Raw genomic sequence first — 13,420 nt, forward strand, 5'->3', positions numbered from 1 at the left:
TTAGTTTACTAGTTATGATAAAACTCTTTCAATGATGCCATATACCGGCTGATTAGAAATAACGGTGTGAATGAGGGAAGTGATGAACATGAGACAGAAATCACAAAAGCCTAGGAGTTATGAGTTATAACTATATCTGGTTGAATTAAATTCCATTCAAACTGCATAACTTTTATTTTAACATACCTTCCCCGTCTCACCGCGTACCTTACATCACACCATAGATAAAGTCACACACACTTTGGGCAAAATTAGGAGCATAAGCATATTTTTTTTTTAGATTTAAATATATTTTAAGTCCCTATAAATTATTGATTTTTGTTTTGAGTCTTTAATAAATTTTTTCATTTCATTGGATTTTTGATATATCAAAACTTTTGTTTTGAGTCCTTATTGTCAATTAAGTGGTAACATGACACTATATCAGCTGTTAATTATATTTGAAAGATTTATTTATAGGATACAACATCATCACTTAACTAATAACAAAGACTTATGATAAAAAATTTGACATATCTAGAATCCAATGCAACAAAAAATTTATTAGCACCAAGAATTAATGGTTATTTACACTAAGGACCTAAAACATACTTTAACTTTTTTTTAACGACAAATGTTATATAGTTTGTTAGTTTTGTTAAAAATATTAGTTGGGAATTCAAATCCACGACCTCTTCCTCATTTCTTCTCCCTTCACTCTTCTCCAATTACTAAACCAATCTTCTATCTTCCATAAGCATATTATTCTAATTCTGTAGGCATTATTTATACAAGGAAAAGAAGGCATCTAGAGAAACAAAGTGATAATAATAGTAACAAAGCAAAGTAGGGTATACTGTATCACTTAGCTAGGGGAGAAGTACTATTGCGTGACAATTCAAAAGTAGAGGACAGCAACGCTTATGCTTCTTTTCAGATTTACATCCATGATAACCACCATTCTTATTAGTGATATCAGGGAATATGTACCCTTTTTTTAATATAATTTTTCTTAGAACAATAGGTAATGCAGTATCACCATGTAACTTGTGTCACTCTATAAATACTAAGAGCTGTTTGTATGCTACTTACAAGTTACAACAAAGATAAGAAAATCACTCGACACTTGCTTAGTCACATTATAGCAGCTTAGAGGGTCAAATATCATTGAAAAGAGTAAAAGGGTTTGTTTGTTTGTTGGTGAGTGTTGAGACTTGAGAAATTGAGAGTGAGACTATTATAAAAATCATTAAGAAGAAGAGAATTATTTAGAGACAATGGGAGCAAAGAGGTCTTCTACTTGCTCCTTTGGGAGTGTGTTCAAGGCATGTTTCTCAAGCGGGGGTAGCTATGATGAGTACTGGGAAGGAAGTGGCAGTGGGAGAAGGATGTTTGCAAGTGATGAAGACAGAGGGCGTTGGGTTGCTGAGCCTGGCATTGACAGAAAAGCCTCTGATTTCATTGCTAGATACTACGCCTCACGAGTCACCGACTCCGAACACCAATTTGCTTCTTGAAATTGCCCTAATTTCTTCATTGCTTCCCATTCTTGCAAGTAGCTAAGGTTGTTTTTTTTTTTTCTCAGACCACCGGTTGTGTTCTTGGTTGGTTCCTACCGGCTGTACTCATTTGGTTGTATTGATGTGTTTGTGGTGTGGAACCAATATTTGTTAATTAGCTGGAATAATGTGGTCATTAATAATGTAAAAATTGATTCACTGTTATTAGAATTTTGATTAGTTTTACACTTTTACTATGTCACCCCTTTAAATCTATATATGGATTCTTGGTTGTCTCTAAAATTTCTTTTTCCTTTCCATGTGGTGGAGAGAGAGTGTTTTGTGATATTGATGTTCATGAACATATTTGATACATGCTGTATTTTGTTGAGAAATTATGTTGTTTATTTAGCTCATGTGGCAGCATAGTTTCAGTTTTTCTTGACAGCAACTATTATCTCAAACTGGCTCAATTAAAATTTAAAATTAAATAAGAAAAAAGGTCCAATCTGGATATTAAAATGCCAAGCACAAAATCTATTACACTTTTCCAAGTTATGCATATAATTTACCAACAGAAATTTACCGTGATTTCTTGGATCAGCAATATTTGACATAGTAGTTTCTTTTTACTTTTCTTGAAGCTACACATACAATATATAGCATACAAGGACCTCTACTAGCACAAATTTAAGGTGATTTCTTGGATTAGTATTTGCCATAGTTTCTTTCTTACTTTTCTTCAAGTTACATAGATACAATAGCATAACTTTTTATTTATTTTTATAAGCATAGCACAAAAGGGCTTATTATAACTGTATAATATAACTAATATAATGTTTATATATACAAGCATCATTGCATCAATCTTGCAAAATCATGTTGATGGGACACGGTTTCTTATTAAGGAGGGAATCTGGAATACGAGAATCTGGACTTAATATATAACTACATGCATGTGTGAGTACATTGCTTGTAACTTTTTCCCTTGTCTTTTTTACCTAATCTAAGTTCTTGATGCATCATGTCCCGTCATTTGGCTTACTTTTTTACACAATATTCCTTTGCCCTAGTCAAGACAACAGAAGAATATTATAACTTGATACAGTAACTATTAATAATAATAATAATAATAATGTCGGATAATGCTAAATTGTACGGAAAGGGGCTTGTGAGGTGTAAACGAATAATTCTGACATATCACTGAAGACACATTTTTTGTTTTGAGGGGAGGGGGTGTTGATCGTAGAATAACAAACTTTACAGGAATATAGCTCAACGTTATCTGTAAGTTAGTATTTCACATCATTAATTTCTTTCAATCATGACGGGGACTTGAATTCTAAATTTTCATTTTTCTATAAGGCACTTTGTTAATTTCTTTCTTTAGCTTTCTTTTTCCCCTCTTCTTCTTGGGTATATTGCATTTTGTTGAACTTTCATATGTTGTTTTCATTTTACTTAAGTTGAAGTCTAAAAGTGTAGTTCAAAGAGCATGCTCATGCAATGCTGTATTTAAAAAGGAGAAAAAACTGAAGACAGTACAATTCTGTTCATGTGGAAAGTAAGCAACATCAATTTTGGATGAGTGGCACAATTATGAGTAGATACATGTGATGTAACAAATCAAAACAGATATGCAGCATCGAACAGGAATATGGTAACTACCTACAAAAATCGGATGTCTTCAAATTCGAAAGATAAGCTTGCATCTTTTTTAATTTTACTCTTCCATCAAGGGAAAGAAATGGAAGAATTGAGAACAAGACAGTGTCCCCTCGAGCCAGCTCAATTTGATAAGATACATTATATACATATGTATATATATTTTGTAGATTTAATTGTATATTTTATCAGTCAAATGTAATTATTTTATGAATTTTATGGCTCATTTTTTGTGTGCATTTTACTATCATATCTTTTAATTTCCATGTATTTTACTGACCATTAAATGTGTACTGACATGCTGAAGTGTCTCTAAAAGAGTAAAAAAATAAAAACGAAAATGTAACAAAATCACATTGTTCCTTGAGAAATCGTAACAAAAAAAGTTAAATGCTTAAAGCCACTTTTGGTCTCTTTAGTTTTGCTATTTTAAAATTTTGGTTCCTCAAAAAATTTATCACACATTTGATCCCCAGGTAGTAATATCAGCAATGTTGGTCAATTGTAAAACTTTGATCCAATTTTTAATAGAAATTGCTTGAAATAGCACTCATATGTTGATGTGTGTCAGACTCACATGTTTGGGACAATTTGACATATGCGCTAATGTTGCACTGTCATGTGTAGTTTTGGTCTCTAGTGTCACATTAGTACATGTGTCAATGTTGTAACATCCCAATTTTTCGTAAATAAATTTAAAAAGCTTTTTAGAAATAAATAAATATAGAGCAAATAATAGGCTGAGTACCCTAGGTATAAATAGTTATGTTAAGTCATCTGTCTCCTCTTGGTCTCATTTTCGTTTTTCCCCTTCTCCTCTCAAAACCCTTTCTTTTTCCCGCAGCCCATCAAACCAGTCTCAGAAAAACGACGATCTTGAACCCGTTCACCGTCTGATCGTTGTGAAATTTGAGTATCTGTTCGCAACACAATTCCGAGCATTCTCACCGTTGGGAATTTTGATATCATGTCTGAACTGAGAGAAACACCCTTCGCATTGTAGCCTTTTTCTTTCCCGCAGAAACCCAGAGCTGTCTTGGTAAAACTACGATCCCGGTTTCGTTAACCGTTGGATTATTGTGAAATTTGGATATGTTGTTCGAAATTCAATTTCGCACGCTTCCACCGTTGGGATTTGCGAGATATTATTCGTGTAGGGAGAAAAAGGAATCGCATGAAGACAGCACAAGTGGAGGTTTCAATCTCTTCTCCGTCTCTCTGACGTTTGGGAATTCTATCGGAGCAGTCGGATGAATAATTGAAAGAATTTCCGGGAACCGCTAGAGATGTTGCTATCGCTGGTTGAAGACACGTGAGCCCGCTTAGAGGTAAGGGATGAGTTATTCACAGTTGGGGATTAGTGAGAACATGTGTAGGGATCCTTAGAGGATTAAATTGGGGTTTTATTTTGAGATGTTTATTAAATTGCAATTTTTCCTTTATGATTATAAATAAAATATTGATGTTCTAATGAAAATTGCTTGATAAATTGTGCTCTTGATATTTGTATATTTCGACCTATGATTTTGATATAATTGTGTAATATTAGTTAAGGGATTTTAGTCCTAATATTGTGATAGTGTTTTATATAAATTGTTATATTGAGGATATGAAATGATGATTCAAATTGTGAGTATGTGATGAATTGTAGAAGAATATGTTGCTTTGAGATTATAATATTGTTATTGAGATTGAGTATAAGTGTAAAGTTGAACATGTGTTAATTTGTGAGATACGTGTAAACATGTGATGGTGGATTGTCACACTATGAGAAGTGAAATTGTGAATGAGTTCTAGTTGTGGATAAGTGTGTAGTTAACACTTGATGTGAAATTACTTGTGTTGTAAGCTATGAATTGTACAATAACCCGACCAGTGTTATCTTGAGAAAAATGTTGATGCGCAGTGTTAAAGAGAAAATGTAGGTTTCCTATTTAGGAGCCAGTGTTAAATCATAGTGCGATTGTGTTGAACGTGTTTAAAACACGAGTGTAAGGTCGTGGGTATTGTATAATTCATGAGCAGTGTCTGCATGCAAAAATTATTTTAGGGGTTGGACCTGAATCAGGAGGGAGAGGCCCTCACGGACTCTTCGGAGTGTAGGCCTTGGGGGTCACCGGGTTTGAGTGCTCCTTTAAGCCTATGCTGATCTCATATGGTTGGAGCATTCTCGCAAAACATCATGACCCTGACTGGTCTCCCTATGATCTTACTTAGTGAGAGTGACCTGACAAACCCATTGTGTGGTGTGTCTTGTTATGTACTCCTAAGCGCCCCAGAGTGGTTTTTCACTGACATGGTACCACATTGCATATAGGCTTGAGTCTTAGCATAATTGTCGCATACGCTTGCTAATTGTTTATTATGAAATTGATGTGTTATTATGTCTTGATCGGAGTGTGTGATTTCTGTGTATAGTGATTGATGATTGAAAGGTGTAATTGATGGATGAAAAGTGTGATTGATGAAGGACAAAGTGATGAAATAATGTGAGATATGCTAAGTAAATTGTATTTGGCTACTATATGTTGTGTTGTTTCTCTCTAGTAGTTAGCAATGTGATAACTCACTCCCGATTTGCTGTTTGTGTTTGGATCCTGTGATGATCTTGAACTTTGTGTTCGGGGGAGCAGATGAATAGGTGGATGACTATGAAGAACCTCATGCTAGAGGACACGAGAACACAACGCTCCGATAGGATGTGACATTAGGATATAGGTTCTATATTAATTGTATGAAGACCTTGTTGAGTCGAGAATACTTTATTATTTATTTGGACAAGTTTGAATATGATGTAGAAGAAAATGAATGTGAGCCTTTTTTCCCTTTGAAAGACTTGTTTAAAAAAAATGTTTTAAAAATACTTTTAATTAATATTTGAATTTTTTTTATTCCTTATTAGTATATATGTGAGGGGTAGAGGGTGTCACAAATGTCACGTTATCTAATGTGACATCAAATGTAGTTTCAAACCCTAGTGTTACATCATTTATAATGTCAGTACCACATCATCACTAACATGTCATATCAATGATTTACGTTAAAAATTGGATAAAAGTTTAATGAATCAAGGACCAACATTACTCAATTTAAAAAATATGGAACCAAATGTGCAGTAAAAATTTGAGAGATTAAAATTGCATAATCATAAAACTATACGGATCAAAAGTAGATTTAAGCATAAGTTAAATTGTAAGTATGCAGATTTGTTCTTCCTACAATGCGCTCTATGAAGGTTTTAAATAATTGTGATCACACTGATCAAGGTTACAGTTTTATTAAGATCTTTGATATTGTGAAAAATTAACGAGGATAAACGTGACTAGGATGACTGCAATTATGGTTGTGAGGCCCCAAAAACCTTAACCTTAACATTTGCAATTGCAATTGTGAACTATTATTAATGTCTTAGTATAAGGATGCTAGGGAGTCTTAAAGTCGATTAAGAATACAAGAATCATCAACAACTTTTTAATGCATAACTTGGCATGACCAAGGAGGCCATGCCTATTTTTTGAGTGTTATTGGTCCAATGATCAGAAGCCTACTCGTGTTAAGAGGCAACCTCATCAGGCCGTTCATAGCTCTTCAAGTGCTAAGTCTAAAAGGCATGAGTGCTTGCTCTTAAGCAATAAGCTTGAAAGGTGCAAATACTTGTTCGAATTGGATGATCCATATACTCGATTGGTCTACTGAATTTTTTTTGAAACTTTGGCTATCATTTTTTGATTTTTTTGATTTTTTTATTGGAAAAAATTTAAGTTCTATATTGATTAGAGATAGTGTCAAACTAAAACATATAATTGAAAAACAATCCTCATTCTACAAATTAACTTTTGGGACTTTGAAATTGAGTTAGACTCAAATCTATGCACTCTAAGTGCAAACATAAAAGTTAATTGTGTAAAAAGAAGTTTGTCCTCTTTCGATTTCAAGGAAAACCATTGGCAAAGGCAGCATGGAATCACAACCAAAGTGTACATCACAAAGACAAGATATCTCAGCATGCATACGTGTAACATCATCCCAGCATCTTTCTCATCAATCAATGTCTATCATTAGAATCATAAGGTTCTCAGTTCTGCCTTTTTTAGTACAATGCTGCTTTCAGTGCCGGGAATACTATTCAATTATAACAACTTTAGTTTCTAGTTTCTACAAATTTTCAGTCCGAAATATATACTATATGCCATGTAAGCTTGAGCACGTATAGATGAATGTCAACTCAACTCATGTTTCACTTTTTCCCTATACAGCGTGACATTTGAGAACCTTTTTGGATACTTTGGGAATATTTTTCTATTTGCAGCACTTCATATTCGTACTTAGCATGTTAATTGGTCTTGAAACAGAAAAAAACATGGTTTTCTGCAAACAGATGGAATCTGATTTGGAGTTATCTGTTAAGACGGATAGACAACAATTATTTTGAAATACACAGGTCTTGTATACTTAGTTCATATTATTTTTCAATGCAGTAATTTCAGGTATAGAGAGCATCTTTGATTAGTTTCAATTGTTGCTTTAGTTGGAAATGAATTACTTGCAACAAACATCTAGTTTACTAAATGATTGTAAAGATCATACTGAATGTAGTTTTGCTTCTGTGGTCCTTAATTATACGTATTCATATTTGAAAGAAGCCAAGATGCTTTTGTCTTTTACCTCTTATACCTCTGTAAAATATGATTAGAAAACATAGATGAAATGGGGCAAAAATCTAGTAAGTTACCCAATTAGTCTTTGCAATTTTAATGTGTTTCTGGTAGAAATTAAATTGTGCATGACTTTGAAATTAAAACCAACTATTGAAAACGCTCTAACAAAACAACAAATTTTGATCTCTTAAATGGATATGGAATCTAATTAAGCCTTTCCCAACTATTGAATGCATGTTAAGCATTAATTTGGCAACGTATTTGGATAAACTTATTTATAAGTACACTTATAAGAGAAAAAAATAAAATAATTTTCTATAAGTTAAAATTAACCTATGCATACAATCAGCTGAAATGAAAATTATAAGTACAGAAAGTGTTGAAACAAACCTGAATTTTTTTCTTAAAGAGGGCTTCAAACAACTTTTATATATGTTGCTAATGAAGTTATAAACTACTGATCACTAAAGGCTATTAATTAAAGGCTAATGGCTACAGTCTAAGTGCTAGACTACAGAAGAATAGGAAAAAAAATCTAGGAAACGTACGAAAAGTTTTGAAGATTGTTTGAGGTGACTTGCTTCCTGGTACCATCAGAATGTAGCTAGAGAGCATTGCAGGACGTTTATATAAAATTAATTTTGACAGAATTGATGTTGATTTGTTGATTGTGATTTTGGAATGTATGCACAAATTATCTTAGCCAAAAATTTTACATTGGAACGTGCGTAAAGTGTGAGGAATTGATTCGCGTGGTTTAAATATACAATTACTCATGCATATGAAGTTGACATGGTCCCAATGGCAAAATAGTGTGCACCTTGTATGTAACTCACGTAAGATTATTAGGGAAAGAAAGAGATTTCATAATTTAAAAGTACTATTGATATAGGAATATTGCTGGTAATTAACTTTCTTTGAAAATTGTACAATGTGGGCCATCAATAAAATCTCAAATACATAATTGTAAACTTTTCAACACGCATTCATTAACCAAGGGTGTTCACAAAATGGAACTATCGATGAGTGTGAAGATCCAAATTAAACCAATTAAATTAGTTTGAGTTAATTTGCATTATTGGTTTATATTCTGCATTATTATATTTCTGTAAGCATTAATTACATGAGAAAAAGAAAGCATCCAGGGAAAAAATAGTAATCGTAAATAACAAAAGCAAAGTTGAACAGTATGTCACGTAGCTAGGTAGGTGAGAAACTATTGCGCGACAATTCAAAAGTAGAGGACGAGAAAGCTTATGCTTCCTTCGTGTTTTACAATCATATAAGATATAACCATTTTTTATCAGTTATCAGTGATTTCAGAGAATCCTTATCCTCCTTTTTGCACATAAATAAAAAGTAGGGTGATGTACGTGGTATATTAATATAACCTTGTGATTTGCCACTCTATAAATACAAACAACTGCATGTGAAAGCAAAGCACTCAAAACTAACATTAGAAATTAAAGGGGTTGTTTGTTTGAGAGTGTTGAGAGTGAAAAACTTGCATATCTCATTAGAAGAAAAGCGACAATGGGAGCATGTTTCTCAAGTGGGAATAGGTATGATGAGTATTTGGAAGGTAGTGGCAATGGAAGAAGGATATTTGCAAGTGATGAAGACAGAGCACATTGGGTTGCTGAGCCTGGCATTGACAGAAAAGCTTCTGATTTCATTGCTAAATACTATGCCACACGAGTCACCGACTCTCAGTGCCAATATGTGAACACCTTATAATTCTTAACAACTCATTAATACTCGTAGTTTTTTTCTATCGTATCATATCACTTTATTATACTTACATTTCTTTCTCTTTTCTATCTTTGTCTTTTTAGGTGTCACATAGATTTGTGGCGTCAAAAATCGTTTTTTTTTTCTCTTTTACTAAGATCACTCATACTTCATGATTCCCACCGGTTGTACTCATTTAATAATAATGATGCGCTGGGGTGTGGATTCAATACCTGTAAGCTGAATAATGTGATTATTGATTAATAATGTAATCCCATACATCTAAGCAGGGAATTTTGTTTCTTCCTAGAATCTCTTTTACCTTTGTGCTTGAGTGGTATACCGTGTACGAGGGTCCTTATTGCTTAGTAGTGTATATATAAGTTCGTGATATGAAGCTTGAATTAATATATGTTGGAAATAGGAAAGAAATTACACAGAAGACAAATTAAATTAAATTATTAACCTATAGGATTGGATTAGTGGTAGAAAATCCTATTACGTTTACATTGGGGAAATTAAACACGATGAGGACTTATATATCGTGTAACAGAGGAGGGGCATTGGACATGCATTCTGTCATATTCATTGATATGGGGTGGAAATAGAAACATGAGGCAGTGGGGTGTGTAAGGGATCTATTGGGTTATTTGGTAATCAATGTTTTCTCATTCACATATGTACTGTGATGGCTGTGGTTTGATATTTCTTGTATCAAACCCAACCTTTTATAGTAATAATATAATTCCTTTGCAGTGTAAAAAAAATACAATCATATTGATTTTCAAAGCTTAAAACCTCTAAAAACTCCTACGCAATCTTATAAAAATTGACCCAATCATTTATCTGGTAGAGATACTTGGTTGATGGGTTAGCAATGGAATCAGTGAGTTACTAATTGAGCCGGACCCAATGTATATAAAAAATAAACCAAAATATGTATAGATCTTAATAACCAACAACAATAGTAATTCCTCATTCATGAAGAGTTAAATTTTGTTTGCATTTCATATGACATAGTGCAAGTTGTGGATTAGTGGTATGGTAATCTTCCTTCTTATTTTATAAGGTTCACGGTTCAAATGCTTGTAGTGCCTTTTTGTATGATTTTAAACCTTCAATTGCTTTTGTGACGTGCGTGTGACGTACAAGTTGAGTTTTATTAACATTGCTCTTACGAGTTTAGATTTCAATCTCAAGAAATAATTCAGGTTAATTAAGGTCCTCCAAGGTTTGTATGAATCAACTACAATTTCTAAGATGATGTCCAAGGTTTGTATGAATCAACTACAATTTCTAAGATGATGTCCACCTGTAGAAATGGTAGCCTTGACTGCTTCCTTTGTTGGCATGTGCTACAGTTGCTTACATGGTCTTCATTGTGTATTTTGACTTTTGGAATGGTAGTTCTGTCTAGCTTATTGAACAACTTCTCATTATATTAGATCATATGATGTGTGCATCCATGGTCAATTAATCAACTTTCACCATTGTTGTTGGTGGAAAAACAAGTTGCTGCAAATAACTGCTCCTCCTTATCCTGTTGTTGATCAACCACTTTAGCTTCAGTTTGAGGCTACCTATTGTTCTTGCAAATTTTTGCAATATGACCAAGCTGGTTGCATTTTTTACAACAAATATCAGACCTTTTCCAGCATCTGAAATGAGGATGATGATTCTTTTTTCCATAGTGCTGGCATGGAGAATAATTTGCCTTCTCATCTCCAACTTTACTCTCTTGGTGAAATGCCATTTATGTGCACATATAATAAGCAAGATCTTATGGGGTTAGTTACCGAATACGTCTTCCTTCAATGCATTCACCCAGATATTATGGATGCAGTATATTTATTGAAGAACTAGGTATTTTCAATCCTCAAGATAGTCCTTTGTTTGAGAATTGGAGATATTCAGACTTTCACCATGATCTGGAGATGAAGTTGACATCATACAGATGGGAGATGCGTCTTAAGGATGAGTCTTTGAGGATGATTCAAAGCCACAATGCGCATTTGCCTCATATTCTTGGCAACAATGTAAGGAGTTAGCTAAAGAAGAAGACCCTCCAGCTCAAAAGTATACAAGAGCTAGACGAAGTGAAATGTTTAAGAAATAAGTTCAAGCTATCTTTGGCTAGCTCAGCAAGACCAGTGAAGATATTGCTTGCTTTAAACAACAATACATTAGACAAACTCTACCTAACAATAATAATTGATGACACAAAGTATATGCTATACTGCTCGAAAATAACATCTACCATTTAATATTATACATAAAACATATGCTTTTGTTGAAACTGTGTACAATAGCTGCTTATGTAGATGTTTTAGCTAATTTTTAAAATTTAAAATTGTCTGTTGTTAGGATCTATTTTTTAAGAGTCATGATTATGTTTTTTTTATCATACTAGAAACTGTTTTAGTCATGTCTAAAAATAAGAGATTTTCTGTTTTGTATATTTGACTCTATCTCTATTTAAAGAGCAAATGAATAACAACTATGTATTCTTCGAAAATATATTTGTTCTCCTCTATCTTTTATCTAATCTTCAACAACAAATTGGTATTAAGAGCCATTATCTTGAGGGATCAGTGAGTTGAGAAAAACCATAATGGAAGCAAACACAACACACATAATACCACCACCAGTTTTTGATGGTAAGGAGTATGACCTATGGGCTGCAAGGATGACTACTCATCCTGAAGCACTAGATCTTTGGGAATCGATAGAAGAAGACTATGCAGTTTGGCCACTGCCTGAAAATCCTACAGTGGCTCAGCTGAAGAATCACAAAGAGAGGAAGACAAGAAATGTCAAGGCCAAAGCTTGTCTTTTCTCTTCATTTTCAAAAATCATATTTACGAGAATTATGAATTTGAATTCTACGAAGGACGTTTGGGACTACCTTAAATTAGAGTATTAGGGTAGTGAGCGAATCAAAGGCATGAAGGCACTTAACTTGGCTCGAGAATTTGAGATGCAGAGCATGAAGGAGACAAAAACTATCAAAAGTTATGCTAACAAATTGTTGAGCATTGCAAACAAGGTACGTCTCATCGGTAAGGATTTTCCTGACGAAAGGATAGTTCAAAAAATACTTGTTATTGTACCTGAAAAATATGAATCTAAAATATCAGCATTAGAGGAGTCAAAAGACTTGTCAAATATCACCCTTAGAGAATTGGTAAATGCTTTACAGGCACAAGAACTGAGGAGAATGATGAGACATGAGGAAGCAATACAAGGTGCTTTTCGTATAAAAGCACAAAACTCAAGAGGAGGCAAAGATAAGAAGAACAATAAATGGAAGAACAAGAAGCTAGCTGAAAGCTCCAACAAGCAACAAAATGATACTTTTTCACCTTGTCCACACTGCAAAAAAACAAACCACTCTAAAAAAAATGTTGGTGGAGACCTAACATCAAGTGCAGAAAATGTGGTAAGTTGGGGCATGTAGAGCGGATTTGCAAGTCACCGGAGGAGGCAAAGGTGTCCATGGAGCAACAAGAAGAAGAACAACTCTTTGTTGCAACATGTTTTGCTAAAAGCAATAGTTCCAGTGATTCATGGTTAATAGACAGCGGCTGTACAAATCATATGACGAACGACCAAACACTTTTTAAAGAGCTTGACAAATCATTGTTTCCAAAGTAAAAATTGGAAATGGTGATTTCATCTCAGTCAAAGGAAAATGAACTGTTACTATAGAAAATTTAACAGTTTTGAAACATATCTCTGATGTCTTATATGTGCCTGACATTGACCAGAATTTGCTTAGTGTGGCGTAGCTAGTTGAAAAGGGCTTCAAAGTTATATTTGAAGGCAAATGGTGCTTGATTAAGGATGCAGAAGGTAGAAATGTCTTTAAGGTGAAAATGAGGGCCAAAA

The 13,420-nt window shown here is 33.7% G+C and overlaps 1 protein-coding gene across 1 annotated transcript; it reads left to right on the forward strand.

Moving 5' to 3' along the window:
* Window positions 1-1,058: 1,058 nt before the first annotated feature.
* LOC102668721 (uncharacterized) lies at window positions 1,059-1,781 on the forward strand. The gene has a single exon (XM_006587024.4). It carries the CDS (start codon window positions 1,257-1,259, stop codon window positions 1,494-1,496), a length of 240 nt encoding a protein of 79 aa, XP_006587087.1. The 5' UTR covers window positions 1,059-1,256; the 3' UTR covers window positions 1,497-1,781.
* Window positions 1,782-13,420: the final 11,639 nt, after the last annotated feature.

The sequence above is a fragment of the Glycine max genome, chromosome 9 (genome assembly GCF_000004515.6).
Source record: "Glycine max cultivar Williams 82 chromosome 9, Glycine_max_v4.0, whole genome shotgun sequence".
NCBI classification, from domain to species: domain Eukaryota; kingdom Viridiplantae; phylum Streptophyta; class Magnoliopsida; order Fabales; family Fabaceae; genus Glycine; species Glycine max.